Below are 18,549 nucleotides of genomic sequence, written 5' to 3'. Positions count from 1 at the left end.
AAATGTTATACTATTTCCTCATTTGTGGAAAGCATGTGACTTATTTTTTAAATATTTGAAGCCTAGCGAATTTAATTACTTAAATATAACGGTCTTTTAAAAGTACCGTTATATTTCAAAATTGTTGAACTAATGTATAAATTTGAACTATTTACCACTCTGTTCATTAAAAGAATATTTTTTGTGAATTAAAATCATTTTTTTACAATTTAGAGTTGCCACACTAACTGACAATTCAATCAAATTTAACCAAAATAATTTTTTGTTAACTTAAATTCAAAAATTTATTCTTTCTTCCCCATTTGTAAGAATATTGAAAGCCTAGTGACTTAGTTACTTAAATATAACGGTTTTTTCAAAAGTACCGTTATATTTCAAAAAGTTGAACTGTTGTATAAATATCAACTATTAACCATTTTTCTCATTATTAGAAAATGTTTAGTGAGTTAATTTACCGAAACTCAATTTTTTTCTACTTTAGGGTTGCCACACCGACTGAAAATTCAACAAATTTTACGCAAAATTCTGTTTTGTTGACTAAACTTCATAAGTTTAACCTTGTTTCGCCTATATTTAAAAATATTGTAGGTACTTTGGTACTGAAATATGACGGTTTTTCGAACGTACCGTTATATTTCGAAAAGTTCAAYTCAAGTCTAAACTTTCCACTATTATCCATTCTTCTCATTAGAAAATGTTTAGTGRGTTAATTTAGCGAAATTAATTTTTTTCTGCTTTAGAGTTGCCACACCGACTGACAATTCAGCAAATTTTCCGAAAAATTTTGTACTCTTCAGTTAACTTCATAAGTTTATGTTTATTTCGACAACCCACAGATTTTGCAAACCTTTGCCTCTTTGCCTTCACAAAACTAAATTGCTTTCAACGTGCAACAAGTTGCACAGTGGTATAAATAAGTTAAATAGTAAGTAAGAAGAGCAAGAGATTTTGCAAGCAACATTTTTTTGCGCAAACTGTTTTTTCTCCACCACGTCGTTTACAACATCGGCCAACTGGCCATGCTGCACGTTGAATACGAAGCGCAGCGCATAACGCCGGGTGTCCACATTGCAATGGCAACATTAAGATCTTCCAAATGCACGATTTTTATTTTAATTAACGCAGTAATTACGATTTTCATTCATTTCCTGCAGCAAACCAATTTCCGCTGCGCCGCACTGTCTTGCAACGTCACAGCGCGCACACAAACAGAGAAGGAAAGAGATAGATAGAGAGAGAAAGRGAGAGAGAGGGGRYACAGCTTGCACTGACAATTTACAAATTCGCAGCATTTGCACTTGACATGGCGCTTGCCATTCRCGCTGGCCACCACCGAAGGCAGCCGAGTGGCTTTCAAATGCATTACCTGACAGCTGCAGCGCGAGCATGACAGGCTAGCGAGAGCAAAGAGGCAAGCGCAAAAAGTGGAAGCACGAGAGCAACAGTGCCGACGAACTGATGCGCCGTTAAGAAGAAATATTGCAGTCAAAATTGCGCATTGCAATTGAAATTATTCGCCCGCGTGGAAAAAGCAAGAAACAAAGTCAGCAACAACAGCGAAACAGAGTAGCATTAAAGCAACAACAGCAACAAGATACAAAGAGTGAATAAATTATTAAGTTAGCTAATAGTTGCGAAAGGTTTGTTTGCGCCGCGAAAACGAAAATTGAAAGCAAACATTTTGCTCCTTGGGAGAGGTGAAGTGGGCGAGGGGGATATACATATACCAAAAGCGCTGTTACTTACCTGATTCAATGTTGTGCATGTAGATCTCACGCAGCAGCAACAATTCATCTTCTGGYGCGGCGGACATGGCGCCGAAAGCGTCGTTCTCCGGCCAGACCTCTCTGTAATTAGGAAAATGTTGCAAAAGGAAAGCAACAAAAAATCGTTATTATTATCTTCTTCGTTACATTTGGAAGRTAGTAAAGTGTAAGTAGTTTATTTTAAACTGTAAATATTAACGGAATTGTTTGTTATTAATAAATGAAGAAATCTTTTTGTGGTGTGAAGGAGGCGTTACTTGCCAACCGCAACTTTGAAATTAATTTTCGTTTTTTTTTTCACGTCAGATTCTTCAATTGAATATAATGCCATAAAAGTAAAGGTTTTAGTAAAACTGATATAATAGATAAAAAATATAAAACGTAAAGACTTGGATATTTGAATTCTTCACATAAATTTTGAGGTTATGTGAAAGAAGTCTACACTGTGGCAAAAACTACTTGAAATTGGTAAATAAAAAGCAAATTATTTTATTATTCAGGAAAAAAATCACACCGATCTAAACCTGCTGAGTACGTTTGTTAATTTATGGTATTCTTTGCGTTTTTAATTTCGGTCAAAATCGSGATTCAATGCGATTAGCGCATTATCATTAAAATCTGTGAATTGTACTTCCACAATTCCGTCCTTTTTCGTGGGAATTTTCTCACGCAAAGTCCTCAGTATGGCCAAGTAGAACTGCTTGTTTACCGTCCGTCCCTCCGGAAGAAACTCATAATGCAGCAAACTACGAATATCGAAAAAATAATGAGTATCACTCTGGTTTCGACTGGTTTTTTCACGCCATTCCGCTGATTGTTGACTTGTTTGCATGTCGAACTCATAAATGTGGAATCGGAATTAGCACGATTAAGCATGYCGATGTTTACGGTACTCATTTCAAAAAAACCAAAAAAAAACTAACAAAATAAAACTTCTGCTTTATCAGGACGGATTAAGTAAGAATGCGTTTCATAACTAAAATTTCCGAGASATGCGAGCTTAAACGATGTCTCAGCCGCCTTTGAAAGTGCTGCTGCAAACAAACTGTGTGATACAAGTGGATCGCGCTCATATTTGACAGAGTAATTAAGGACAGTTCTACCAACTTAACAAAATATTTTTTTTTTTTTTTTTTTTTTTTTTTGTTTTCAAATATCATTTATCCGTGGAATTAAAATGGACAGTAGAGTCATATTTAAAAAAAATTTTTTTTTTGCATTTTCTGTTGAATCAATGTAGGACCCCACTTTACCATTGAAGGTTTCGAAAATAATAATATCGCTCGACGCGTTCGGAGCGCTCGGAGTGCACACCTCAAACTTTAACCGCGTTTTTCTCAAATCACACTTTTTTAAACTGGCGGACATGATTCCGGTCAATCTACTCAACCGATTTGCTTAGTTTTTTTTTAATACTCACAAAACGAATTTCTATCGTCTCTACTAGATTCTTAATTTTTTATAATTTATTGACAATGTTATGATAAAAYTTATGTTATTCGAGATAGCAGACCCTCCAAAGATTTCAACTGAACGTGTTAATCATAACATTCACGAATATATGAGGAAGCTCTGTGCAAAATGGATCCTGCGAAAGCTCATATTTTACTAAAAAAAACTACAATTTCGAAGAAAAAAAGTTCGGTTTCACCAAAACAATGTCAAAAAAAAAAGTGTCTCAAACCAGTGGAAACGCGTCAAAAGACTACGAATTGGGCTTCGCATTGCTTCCGCATATACTATAGTCCCCAAATCCGGTCCCGAGCGAATTTTTCCTGTTTTCAGATCTCAAAATAGTTCACTGGGAAAAAATTTTTGTCGTACATAAGAGTGATGCCCAACACGGGACCTATTTTGAAGCAAAGGTCAAATTTGGAGGTTCCCTCTTTTTTTTTTGTTTTTTTTTTGTTTTTGTTTTTTGATCACGCGTGAGTCGTGTAAAGCTGTCATATTGTTTTTATTCAGTAATGTTTGGATTTCATCATAAAACCATCTTACGCATGAATAACATTAGAGCAACCGTAGTTGAGAGTATACACGCAGACCGTAGAGAGTCGATTCAGCAGTCGTTTGCAGCAACTCGGACCGACTTGCCACATTATACATTGAGATCTTAAACCGAAAGCGTACAAAATACAGCTTGTGCAAAAACAGAAGCTGCACGACCTTCCTAAGAGGCATGGCTTCGCTCTATGGGCTTTTGAAAAGTTCCAAGAAGATCCGACATTTTCGAGCAACCTKAAGAGATTGAAGAGCTGTCATTTCATACAGGAAAAACAACGGTTTAGTGTGGTTTGCGGGCTGATGGAATCATCAGTTCATATTTCTTCAAAAATGATGGTGGTGAGAACGTAACCGTCAATGGAGACCGTGCCATGTTAACCGACTATTCGATGCCGTAAATTGAAGTTCATGATCTCGGCGACATTTGGTTTCAACAAGACGGCCCTACTTCCCACACATCGCGTCAATCAATAGATTTATTCCTAACACTGCCGTGAGCAGATAATTTCACGCTTTGGGTCGCTCTCTTGGCCACCAATATCGTGTGATATAACACCGTTATAATATAACGCGATTTTTGCCAGTTAACAGTCGGATGGACCATTTTTGAAAAAGACAATATATATATTTTTTCTCTTCAAAAACGTGGGGAACTTCGAAATCGATGGACCGTTTAGTACTAAAGTGAGTTAGCAGACAAATGAGTCTGGGTTATTTGCAGAAGATTCAGATGTTAGGTATGCGTTGTGTTTCAAGATGTTTGTCTGTGAAGAAATAAATTCCAAAGCTAATAATATTATACATTAGAATAGCATTTAACTACGGTTTAGTCGTTCAACTAGAAAACCGACTTCAGAACGTCATTAAAAATATATGGTGTGTTTACAATACCTTGTTCTATTCACCATGTCGATTAATATTATCAATTCGTACCAATCACTGAAAGCATGAAAAGCGTTCCAAGTCTTAATTCGGATATATGCCTTTTGCACCGATGAGAAGAGCTCACTTTGAGTTATGGCGTCGTAGTTAGTATTAATCGATAGCTAATAAAACAATTTTATTTTTTATTTTTTATTTAAGGATACACGGCAGAATGAAGGCCATGCAGAACAAAATGTCTTTAGCAGATATTGCGTACATACATCCCACCTTTGCTGGCGCCCGCTACAAGCCAAATTGAAAATTGTCTATCACTTTAACTTAAGCGCCTCATAATCAGGTCAATTCAATAAATCCCCACCTCAATGGCAATTAATTTGCAAATTCATTACAAAGACGATGACAAAGAAACGCAAACCAGCCACGCGCACATTGCTGTTTTTGTTTGCATACTGCTGGCAGCGCCTTACGGAAATGAATTAAATGTAAAGCGAATTTATTAAAAAAAAAAAAATTTCAACAACAAAAACGCAACAACAGCAAAGAAGAAGAGCGAACTTCCAGTGAAGAAAAAGTACAACAACAACAATAAAATCACGCAAAGGACAATTAAGTGCATACATTCCGGCATATTACATCGCTATGAGTGTGTGTGTGTGTGTGAGCGAACGGTTGTGTGTGCGTGGGTGTGTGTGTGTCGCGCTTGCAAAAACAGAATGTCATTAATTTGAAATTTCGTACATAAATCCTTATTAAAATTCCATTTAATATGCTCTCAGTAAAGTTTTCAATACAATTAAGCGCCTGCAGTGTGTTGGCGCCGAGCGCAGGCAGTAGCAGCGGTGTAGGGTGTGCGCGTATGTGTATTTATGTATACATATATGTGTGTGCGGCCATGTAGCAGTATTGCAACGCTTGTAGCGGCGGCAGGCGTTGATGTGGCAAGCACGCAGGCGGCGACACGGCAAAGGCGGCCGGCAACCTTGGCACGGCATTAAGACAACTTTGCAATACAAAAAAACAACAACAACATCGACAACAGCTTCAACAATAAAAACAACAGCTCCAACAATAACAACGACAGCTGCAGCGAATGCGCCAATCTGTTCCGTATAAGCGACAAGCGCAACAATAACAACAAGTAGGTGGAAAATGAAATTGATGCATTAAATTTATTCGCTGTGAATGCCACACGTGGCGCAACATGATGCGGCACGCTGTAAGCGATCGAGCAATCGCTTCGCTATTTTAGCTGACGGCATGTGGCATGCAATTACTGTACGCTGTTGCATGCAACGCTGTTGGCGCGAGGTTTTTTTGTTTTTTTAAGCTTGCTGTCCGTCTGTCTAAGCGCCGACAAGACTGTAGGGCGTTCTTGCAGCAATATTGTGGCAACAGTTACAATTCCAGCGTGCCACAATGCCACTGCACAGACCTTCGCGAGCGTTTTCTGTACAGCTGTGGGTAGCTTAGTAGAGACTTCAATAAAGTAAAACATTTTAAAATTCTCTAGAAAAGAAAGCGCGAGCAAAATCGCTAAAACGGCAAGAGTTTCTGTCGTTGCCGAGTTAGTATAGTTTCGAAATTCGGGCCAGCGTCAATATAGCGACCATGTTTTACAGGGTAGAACCCACAACTGGGTTTGTCGGAACTGAGATCTTATGCGAAAGGAGAGAAATATGTTCACTTTATGGCACAAACTTTAGTTTAAGGTTAGCAGTTCATGAGGTACTAACACATTTTTTTCTTTTACTGGGGCTTTCAAGTTGTGAAAAAAGAAATAAATTTTATGGTTAACTCCGTGCTTAATGTTAGTATTTATAGCTACTGGTAATGAATAGGAATGCGTGGCGAAATCTGAACATTCTTTCGTGCAGATCAGATGCCCGCAGAATTGCCTGCTAAGAGGTCTAAACGGCGGAATTAGAAGACTTCGTCTGCTTTGAATCTATAACCCCGACATCACTTAAAACTTAAAATAGTTACAAAATACCTTTAACTTGATAGATCAGTTTGTATACGGCTATATAATATAGTGGCCCAATCGGAACCATTTGTTCGGAGCATATAACGTTGCCCTCAATAATGTTTGTTTTACACCAAATTTCGTGATGATACCTTGTCATCTAAAAACAGTTTTTCATACAAGAACTGATGTTTCATTGATCAGTTTGTATGGCAGACAATGCTATAGTGATCTGATATCGGCGGTTCTGTCAAATGAACAGCTTCTTGGAATAAAAAGGATGTGCGCAAAATTTTAGACCGATATTTCGAAAACTAGTATAAAAAGTCTTTTCGTATTTCTAATCAAACTTCAACTTATTTTTTTATCTACATAATGAATTTTAGTCGACCACTTTCTGCCATTTTTCGCCGGCGAGACATTATTCTATCAGTGTAAAACGCGAAAAACTGCGACAAGTAATTTTCACAGTCCTCTGTTGAAACCAATTTTACTCCATTAAGGGAGTTCTGCATTGACCGAAACAAATGGTAGTCCGATGGTGAAAAGGTCAGGGCTATATAGTGGATACATCAAAACTTTCCAGCGAAGCTCTCCTAGTTTTTGCGAGTCAGCTAAGATTTGTGTGGACTAGCCTTGTCCTGATGAAAAACAAAGCCCTTTCCGTTGATTAGTTCCGGCCTTTTGTTTTTCGATTGCTTGCTTCAATTTCATCACTTGTTGACAGTAAAATGTAGAACTATCCATTCGACCAGGCTGAAACAGCTCATAGTGGATAAATCCTCACACACTCAACACTCAGCATAATCTTTCAAGGCGTCAATGCTAGCTTTGCGACCATTTGTTGAGCTTCACCACGCTCGGACCGTGAACTTTTTCGCACATTATTGTCGTATTTGATCCACATTTTGACTCCTGTTACCATTCGCTACAGAAATGGTTCGATTTCTTTCCGTTTCAGCAAAGAATCGCAGATGTTAAATCGGTCCATTAAATTTTTCACAGACAATTCATGTGCTCCAAACATCGAGCTCCTTTTTGTAGGCAGCCTTTTTCAAATGGCTTAAGACCGTTTGTTGATGAATGTTTAGTTCCTTAGCGATGTCATAGCTACTTTTGTTACGTTCCTGTTCAATCTTTTCCATAATTTCATCGACTTTTTCAACGACAGGTCGACCAGAGCGAGGTGTATCTTTCACATTTCACAAATTTCCAGAACGGAAGCGAGTGAAGCATTGTCGTTCTCCACGAACTGATACAATATCGTCTCTGTAAACTTCAAAAATTTCTTACGTGACTTGCGTGGAAATCTTCCTTTTTTATACAAAAATTTTAAATTATAACGAATTTCTTCATAATTTTCACTCTTTTTTGAACAGCTTTAGCTTTTTTCAACTTCCCATAAAGTAATTGAAGCCTAAAATCTCACTTTTCCAGCACTATATGGTATGATACAATGTGATTGGTAGCACTGGAGATATACGACTGCAACGACATCTATTGACAAAATACGAAAAGACTTTTTCGACTACCAATATACTGCTGTGATCAAATTGAAAGGTGAATTTTGTTCATTTCATCTCCTTCAAAGTAATCCTCTTCCACTGCAATACACTTATGCCAACGAATTTTCCAGTCATCATAGAACTTAGAACTCCTCCGTCGTGATGACCATCAGAGCTTTCTTCGATTCAGCTTTTATATACTCAATTGAGTCTACAGGAAAGTCTTCTGTGAAGGAGACTCCGCAACAAATTATTACAGCAGTTAGAGGTTAACCACGTGGATCTCTTGGTATAACATTGTTGGCATCTCTGTAGTCTTTTTGTAAACTTTGTCGTTTTTCTTGTTAAGTAAATGCTTCTTTCACAGTGAAAATATTTTCATCTGCAAAAAGGATAATTTCATGGCCATTGACCGCGCGTCGCTGAATACACCGCTTGCGCCTATTGATTTCATGTAAAGGTTATCTCGATTATATCTTGGCATAGATCTGGCCTATATGTTAATTTTCCCTTCAAATACCTTTCTGTTTATTAAGAATCTGTCATCAACAGTTAACCATATAAAAGAATTTACGACAATAAGTAATTTTAATTTATCTTTTTTCAGTCAAACTTTCATATCAAACATCCAACAAACCACCAAAATACTTTTTGAAAGATCCGAACGAGAATATGGTTATATATTGCAGCTGAGAAAAGCGTCGGCATATGGAGAGCTCAGAAAATAGAGGAAACTCAAGATGAATATCAAATGGACTCTATACAAATTTTAAGGGACAAAAATTGGCTAACATCACCACCGATTTCTCAATATCCCTTAATGCCTTAATAAAAAAAAAATAGGAATGCACGCTTAAGAAAACGTATAACCTTTTGTAGATACTTAGAAAAGGTAAATGTTGAAATTAAGACATTACCAATCACCGGTTTTGAGTATTTGTCCAAAACTGTAGGTTTAAAAAAATTACTAGTTACACAACGCTGATACTACGCACTCATTGCGCCTAGAAGGCGACAAGGCTTTTGCAATGGCTAATATCTACACAACTAAACAAGCGACTACCTACAAACAACAACAAAAACATCTCTAACAACAATCGACTGGTTCATTTCAAGGCAATTAGGTTGCAATTGTAGTTGCGCGCACCAACAACAAGCACAACAACAACAACGCAACGTTATCTGTCGCACCGCAAGCACACGCACACAAACATAACCGTATTTAGTTGCACGTAAGTTATCTGCGGCCTGCAATAACGGTGCCAACGCTTGTTTCGCGGTTGGCCTTCAGCACATTTGTTGTTTTCATTTTCAACACCACAAACGGTATCGTGTGGCATATAGATCATTTTAGTGCCACCTTTGCTGTCGGGTTATCAACTGGGCGCAGGTAAAGCGTACAACAAACAACCATCACAACAAAAACAACGCACACAAAAAATATCAGTCTACATTGTTTTTGTAATTTTTATTGCGCCACTAAAAATATAAATATTTTAGCTTGCTCTCCATGCTTTCGCATCCTTCAAATTGCCTCGAACTATTCGCTATTTAGAGCCGCATACGCCTAACGGTACACTCGCCTGCCACTTAAATTTCGCCGATAAAGTTGTTGCTCGCTTGTTATTGCTTTTGTTTGTTCGCTTGTTCACCCGTTGGCACACTTTTGTTGTCCTTTCTAGTTAGTAGTTGAGTAAATTATTATCTTTGCATGTGGGTGTGTGTGTGTGTGCGTGTTTGTGTTGCGCAACAATTTTTCAACGTTTTATTTATGACGCAGAAAATATTTTCTGAGCTTTTTATCGGCATTGGCGGGAGTTGTAAAACTTTTTAGCAAAATTTCTATAAATATTGTTTTTGTTTTTATTTGAAATTTTTTGTTTTTAGTTTAATTGGCTCTTTGGTTTGCTTTTAACAACTTTTAGTGGTTTTCTATGTAACAACCAACTGCTATACATGTAAGTATAGGTAGTAGTAAGTGAGGTATCCAGCTAGATTGTGGAAATATTTTTAGTTAAAAAAATTATGATTATACGTATATTGATTTGGTTAACTTTGTGTTGGAAGTTTGAAATTAAATAATAAAATCCAACCAACAAAATTTATAAATTAAGCAAATAAATGTCGCTATTTTGTTATTAAAAAGTAGTTTATTGAAATTAAGCTTACTTATGGCTTGAACCAAACGCTGTTAAATGGTAGGCTTAAACGGTTACGTGTTAACTCGATTTTTATACGCCAAACAAGATATATTTAGTCTTCCACAAAGTTTGTAATATCCAGTAGAAAACTTCTGGGACATTATAAAATATATATATCTACATACACTAGGCCTCAAATGAAGGTATAAATTTCACAGACGTCATTTCAATGCAGTTATATTCAATTGAATAATTAAGAATTCATACATTAATATGACATTTATATAGATATTTAGGCAACAAATCATAAATTAATATATATTTTTTTCCGGAATAGAATATTTAGTAATCAATATTCCCTTCTTTAATCTGAACTGCAGGAAGACGTTTTGACTTGCCTCGAGCCAAATTTTCTAATATTTTCATTGGAATAATATSAAGTTGACGTTTCGTCTCTAAGAAAAATTATTCCAAGTTTGTATGGCTGCTTTTTGGCATTTTGGAATCAAAAATTAACCACAAGTGCTTAAGTGGATTTCAATCCGGTGACTGAGCTGGCCAGGCCAGTTTTCCTTTAAGCCTTCTTCAAAAAAAAAAGCGAGTAGTTAGGCGAGATGTGCCTTGGGTGCCGTTATCTTATTGGAAGATAAACGACCCCAAGTTCACATTTTCCGCATTTATTTTCAAATTTTCTCAACACATGAAGCAACCGCCATTCGTCCATCGATTTTAAGTACACTATCTACACCAAATTTTGAGAAACAGCCACAAACCATGGGAGAACATTCTCCATGCTTCACTGATGATKGTATGCACTGTGGTTTTAAGCGATCAGTAGGTTTTCACCACACTCCTTTACGCGTTTTTTAACTCCTTAGCTCGAATTTGAATTAATCGAACCAAATTACTTTATCTCAAAATATGGTTGGCATATTTGGATATTGTTTTGCAAACTCTAGTCCTTTTTTCCTACTCGAAATGGAAAACATTGGTAATTTTTTTACGATATAGTTTTTAAAACCATATGTTTGTAATTTTTTTTTTTTTTTTTTTTTTTTTTTTTTTTTTTTTTTTTTTTTTTTTTTTTTTTTTTTTTTTGTCATTGTACTAATGGAAATATCCAAACCAAAACTTTCAATCAACTCCCGCGATAAAATTTCAGGGTTTTCAGGAGCTTTTCTCGTACCAAGTCGCTCAAGGTGTATAGAAATTTGGGACTTTGGACCTCCACGGTATTGAGTCTTGCATGTCTTTCTTCTCTTGGAGTATTCAAAAATCTGTATTTTTTCATACATTTTTTGATACGTTTCACCCCTCTTCCCATCTTTGACAATTAAGATCCGATTCTCTAGAATTTTTTTTTATATTTTTTTTTACTAAGAAGAGAACAAAAAAATGTACACCATAACAGAWATTCCCTTAGTAAATACAAATGTATTAAATCTGTAGCAGAATTCAGTTTTATCTTGAAAAAGATTAACCAAACCTAAAATTATACTTTCATTTGACGCGCACTCATATTCTCACCAGCGAAGACTAATCACTCGCGATGGAGTAAATATTTTTTGCGTTTAAATAATAAGTGCAAATATTATTCCAACTGTTTATTTACATAAAATGCTGAATGAATTTATTCTTAAGCGAAAATGTAGGAAGTAAATGAATGATCTGAGGTTGCCAATATATACATATATAATATATTACATTTATACTTTCATTTGATGCCTAGTGTATATGTAAATGATCAGCGTTACGAGCTAAGTCAATTTATCCATGATCGCTGTATCTTATATAAGCAAACTAGTCCCTGAGTTCTTGAGTTATCGATCTGAAATTTTGCATACGTTCTTTTTTCTTCAAAAGAATGCACATTTGGRGCAACCGCCGATGTTGGTTTACTATAGAGTATAGCTGCCAAACAAACTGATGGCTCAAAATCATGTGCTGGTATGGGAAACTTTTTTATTTCAGAAGATATCCTTCCGAAATTTGACATGGCTTAATGCTCAAGACAACGGTGCAATCTCCGAACAAACTGTTTAGATCGGACTGCTGAAACATATAGTTGCCACACAAACTGATCGATCGAGCTCAAGTCCCGGTATGGAAAACTCATTGAATTAACAGGATATTCTCACGAAATTTTCTCCGCAGAAATTGCTTAGATCRTAAAACAATAACATATAGCTGCCATACAAATTAACTGATCAAATTGAATTTCTTATATGAAATYTTTTATCGGACTAAAATATTTTCATCAAATAACCCCATAGATTATTGGCAGCGCTACGAACAAAATGTTCAGATCGGACTATTATTTCATATAACTGCCAGACAAAGTGATAAATCAAAATCAAGATGAAGATGATTAAGAGCCTTTTATGCTGAAAGAAATAAATGTTGTTGTTGTTGTTGTTGTTGATGACGTAGCGCCAGAATTCTGTCCCGTCGACAGACCTGGACCGTATAAATAAGCCGGCAACATTCCGTTTACGAAAACGAGACTGTTATGGGAAGGGAAAACAAGAGCCCGTATCTATAGATTCGGTGTTGTTTAATGGTTTTTGTTTTGGTAATGGGGTAATGTAAGCAATTTCGAAGTGGCAGTGTACCTTACCGAACTTAACTGAAAATCAGCGTGCATKTATAATACATTTATATACTTCTTCTTATTCTTAATTGGCGTAGACACCGCTAACGTGATTATAGCCCAGTTAGCAACAGTGCGCCAGTCGTTCCTTCTTCTCGTTACGTGGCGCCTTCTCCACCTGACCCTTCCAACGGGGTGGAGGTCTCCTCTTCCTCTGCTTCCCGTACAGCGTCGAGTACTTTCAGAGCTGGAGTGTTTTCGTCCATCCGGACAACATGACCTAGCCAGCGTAGCCGCTGTCTTTTAATTCGCTATGTCAATGTCGTCATATATCTCTTACAGCGCATCATTCCATCGAATGCGATATTCGTGTGGCGAACGCGCAACGGACCATGAATCTTTCACAGAACTTTTCTCTCAAAAACTCGCAACGTCGACTCATCAGTTGTTGTCATCGTCCAAGCCTTTGCAACATACAGCAGGACGGGACTTATGAGTGACTTATAGAGTTTGGTCTTTATTTGTCGAGAGAGGACTTTGCTTCTCAATTGCCTACTCAGTCCGAARTAGCACCTGTTGGCAAGAGTTATGCTGCGTTGGATTTCTAGGCTGACATTGTTGGTGGTGTTTACACCGGTTCCAAGATAGACGAAATTATCTACGAACTCAAAGCTATGACTGCCAAAAGTGACATGAGTGCCAAGTCGACGACTGTTTATTTGATGACAGGAGATATTTCGTCTTGCTCTCGTTCACTGCCAGACCCATTTGTTTTGCTTCCTTGTCCAGTCTGGAGAAAGCAGAACCAGCGGCGCGGTTTTTGAGGCCGRTAATATCGATATCATCGGCATACCYCAGCAGCTGGARKATGGAGTCATGTGTAGAAGTTCACGAAAGTGAGGAAAGTTCTCTGATCGCCATTCACTTGGGAGTGGCCAGAAACGATTCTTTTACATACCCCACTTTTAATTTCGACCATATATTTATATAAGGAAACGTAAAACATATAGTTCAACATCGCTAATATGGATCGCTTATAATCAAAATGATCATCGCAAAAATGACGAATGTTCGTAGGCAGATTTAATATTGACTCATTAAATGTTTGCTCGTTTTGGCATACAACTCTAAGATAATGACATTMTAATGCCGTGCTATAAGAATCTATAATATTGKTTTCTTYAAGTACATTACTTTMAAAGTTATACGCAGTTAAAGTTATGCAGCAAAATTGCTATAATCATATAGTACACCATGTCGTATGAGCAACATAGTATGAATCAATTGATTAAATTTTTCGTAGAGCGAAAACACTTACAATAAGAATATCAAATTAAAAAGATTGGATATTTATTTGTTTAATACAAAAAAAAAAAAAAGTCCCGTGGTGTTCCAATAGTGTGAAATGATTTCTAAGTGTCGTTCTGGCCATTTTTAATACCAAATGTCATGATCTGTAATTATTTTTTTTTTTCAAATTGTATTCAGTAATGTTAAAGATTCATAAAGACCACAATTTGCCGATTCCACGACGTTTTCAAGAATCGGGACTGTCTCAAACCACAACCTGGCGGATAAAATTGTGCTCACTTAAGAACGGAAGCCATTGGGCCACCGTAAATGTCAGATGCGAATTTTTTCTTGGAACAACTTGAAAACGATAACAGTTTTCTTAAGAAAGTCGTCTCCGATGAGGCTCACTTCCATCTGAGTGGTGCGTTAAATAARCAAAACTGTCGATTCTGGKGCGAAACAAATCCACAAATTATTGATGAGCCACTATTACACGCACCTAAATTGACAGCTTGGTGTAATGTTTGGTCTGATGGAATCATCGGTCCTTACTTCATTCGAAGTGAAGCTGGTAACACCGCTACTGTCAGTGGAGATTGGAAATGATCATTGATAAATAACTTTTTATGGTCGCAGTTGGAACGTAGATGACAGCATGCGGTTCCAACAAGATGGAGCTACGTGCCACACAGCACTTGCAACAACCGAATTATTGCGCGAAAATGTTGCAGATTTGATTATTTCAAGAATTAGTGACATTGAATGGTCTCCAAGAAGTTGTGATTTAACGCCATTTTGACTACTTCTTGTGGGGTTATTTGAAGTCATTGATGTTAGTGATAAACTGTACTCTCCTCAAGCTTTAGAAGTCAATACTGAACGTGCAGATCATTTAAATTTCTTAACAATGTTTTTTTTTTTTTTAAGAAATCATATGACGCGTGTTGGAAAACTCTAAGTATACTTTCATAGGAAAAGATATATAACTCTACCTGAATTTGCCAAAAATTTGAATTAAGCAAAAGCTTAACCATCTGGTTTTTCCGCTGAGAATGCGCTTTGTCTTCCAATCCCTACTGTTAAATCCGTTTCTTCACTTTTTGCATGTTCACTCAGCTAGCGGATGTTCACCAAAAATAGAAGGACAGTAGCTTTCCAACGCTTGTTCAGAATATTGACACAATAAAATAATAGTCAAGCTACGGAATCTCTTGACAAACTGGGCGAATAAGTTCCATAATATGTTTAAAGACATATAGCTCATCGGCAACTTAACAGCCTACTCTCATACAAAAGTTAAATAATGAACTTTCTAGCATTTATCGACTGAGTAACAAAAATATTAATGAGACTACTCGCTGAAATAAATTGCATACAGAACTTAAAGATAAAAATCAAAAAAAGAAAAAAGAAAATTTACAATCGACATTATTTCCAAGGAGTAAAAAATGAGCGGAAAACTTAAGTACAACATGAAAACTATAAATATGAGAAATGATAACAAAAGCGGTGAGCGCACGAAGCACACAAAAGAGAGCTTTTATGACAATTGAATGGAGGAGCGAACTGAGAATGGAAATAATATTAGCGATGCGTTTATTATTTAAGTTTAATTAAAGTTTAATTCTGCGAATGCAATAAAACAAAGAAACGAAAAATAAATAAAAAGTGAAATATCAGAAGAATGCGAAGCAAGGATGCCATAAACGAAACAAATATGTTGTCATTTCGTTTGTTTGCTTCGGTTGAAAGGCCAAAAAAAAAAAAAAAATGAAATGAAAATAAAAAGCAACAATAAAAATAATGCAAGCTGAATGGCACCGAAATTCAATTGACAGTTGGACAACGGTGAATGCGACGAAACGCCAGAAGAAATAACGGAAACGACGGCAAAGCTCGAGACTACATCCTACGCGCTTGACCCCTGACCAACCGTGTTAACCGTGGCATACAAATTTAATGCGAAAATGCATAAATATAAATGCGMGTATATATTTGATACATACAATATGTGTGTGTGTATGTGTATATGTGCGCGTCTGTATGCGTATATAAATACATTTCCAAGTCATTTAATTACAACATCATTAAAATTTTCCACCTGATGAACAACATGAAACGGCGCACGAAACCCAAAGGGGCGACGGCGAGCTGACGTCAGGTGACGTCCTGCCCGGCGACGTTGGCGAAAGTGTAGCGCAAAGGAARTAAGCAAGGCAAAGCGACGAACAAGAGTAGTTGTTACAGCGTGATGGACGTGGCAGGCTTCAAGGACAACGCAAGACAAACGCTGACACGCTGACGGTGCACGAAAGCATGGCAATGAAAGCCACTGAGACAATACATTATTATTTACATAAATACGATCACACATACACACATATACACACTGAGAGGGAGATATGCATGAAGCTTCCGCAGCGCCGCAGGTTAAACGCCAACTTTCAACATATGCAACTGATTCACGCTTCCCTGCTGCGCCACTCAGCACCGCATAAGCGCGCGAATTGTACTGTTATTTTACGGCGTGTCCCAAGTGAATGAAAAATACCAGAAATGACGTTGATATTCTCGTCGGACGCGCATAATCTGAGCTGGCGCAACGCATCAACGGCGAAGATCACAATTCAGTAAGCGTCCTTATGAGTCTGTTTGTTGGTGTGTGTGCGCTGGCGGCAGCGAAAACATACGCTTATTTGCATAASSAATAGCATTGCGACAATAATTCTCTGCACACACACGCACGCACGGCAGGTGTGCATATGTGCGTGCCATTGCCTGGAGCGGTCCAATGTGTCGCGCATTTTAATTACAATGGCAAGGCAGACGACGGTCCGTTATGCAAAGTGAATGGCAGGCGAAAATGGCAAATGAGGTGGCAAGTGAAAAGGAAAATAATGCTGAATAAGTATGAAATTGGCAAAATATAAAAATGGTAAGTCTGTGGTGCGAATTAAAAACAAAACAAAAAACAACAAAAACAAGTAGACCACCCGCAAGCGCTGTTACAGGTGTTCTGGCTGGATTATCGGAATTAAAACTTTACGGTTGTGTATACGTAGATATGTATGTGCTAATAAGCAGTCTGCTGTCGGCAATAATTGTATATTTATGTACATATATAATACATATACATATATATGTATGTGAAAAGCATATTTTTCAATATTGAAGGTTAAAGTGMCAGCTGAAAGTGGAAAAAATATCGAAGTATAAATTAATGAAATAATTCCAGTACAATTTCGTAAAAAAAAAATTTTTTTCTTATGCCAGACCATTTATTACAATCGTGGCCACGCAAACCTTACCGCAATATTTTCATAAATTTTTTTCGGACTTTCTCGAAAAATAAAATAAAATATTAATTTAAATTATAGTGTAAATGAGCTTAAATTAAAAAAAAAACTATTAAAAATATAATTATTTCATCGCATGTCAGTATCTTACATTCGAGCTCATTTTGTAAAGCTCACTATCTTCCAATTGACTTATCTATAGCTGAATGTGTTTTGTTTTTAATTTTTAACATTTTTGATTTGCAGAAAAACTCATGAAGAATCAATGCATCATCCGACGAAGCATTACTGTGGTGCAAAAACCACAGTTAGCGGCCCATAAACCTAAAACACTCAAATAATATTTCTGATTGACAGTTTGGCGGACCGTAAGGAATTCGGAGTGCACCGAACCTCGATAATCGGATCAGAATGTCAACATAATCTTGATTTTGGGCCAGCTTTCACGTGGTTTTTGGCTTCGGCTCACATTTATAACGATATTGGGACGATTGATAATCTGTTTCCGGATCGTAAGCATAGATCCAATCCATCGCCAGTTTCATAGCATCCTGCTACACGAAAAGCATTGTGTCACAGACTTTAACGCGGCGCTTTGGAATCAATYGTGCTTTCACTTTTCTCAGACCGAAATGATCTTTCAACTGATACTTCCGATTTTCCAGAGATGCCAGTAACATAGTGGATTCCCAACCACCAATTCCGTTAGCTTATTGACGTGCTGTTAATCAGTTGATGTCGATGGCCGTCCTGACATTTTAAAGTTATCCACAAAGCAGGTTACCGTGCCTTCTTTTTATTCAAGTATTAACAAAGATATGAACTTATGAAACAGTTCCAGCTGTTGTGGTGCTAAACGTATGAGCTTCAAAATAAATCCAGAAGGTCCTTTTCAACATACTATTATTTATTGCATTCAATCACGAAACAACATTAGTAATCCCAAGTATATATAAAACAAACAACGATGGATATATGTTGTTCCCTGTGAATCATTAGGGTACCTCATACGGTTGTCCAAAAAGTCTTGCGGTATTTTTGCGGTATTTTTATTGAATTTTCAATTGTTCATAAAAAAAAAAAATAAAACTCATGCCCAGCTCTTG

The 18,549-nt window shown here is 36.9% G+C and overlaps 1 protein-coding gene across 1 annotated transcript in view; it reads right to left on the bottom strand.

The window, feature by feature from the left end:
• Positions 1 to 1,746: 1,746 nt before the first annotated feature.
• Positions 1,747 to 18,549, bottom strand: part of LOC108977689 (protein timeless homolog) — a gene marked incomplete at its 3' end in the record, with an annotated part of 164,825 nt that continues 148,022 nt past the window's right edge. The window contains 1 exon segment of the mRNA XM_018947513.1: positions 1,747 to 1,847. Within this exon segment, the coding sequence (XP_018803058.1) occupies positions 1,747 to 1,847 (101 nt within the window).

Source organism: Bactrocera latifrons, unplaced genomic scaffold, assembly GCF_001853355.1.
Source record: "Bactrocera latifrons isolate USDA-ARS-PBARC rearing strain unplaced genomic scaffold, ASM185335v1 scaffold_94, whole genome shotgun sequence".
Lineage (NCBI taxonomy): Eukaryota > Metazoa > Arthropoda > Insecta > Diptera > Tephritidae > Bactrocera > Bactrocera latifrons.
Note: the sequence above shows the minus strand (reverse complement) of the source record. Positions and strands in the feature narration are given on the sequence as shown.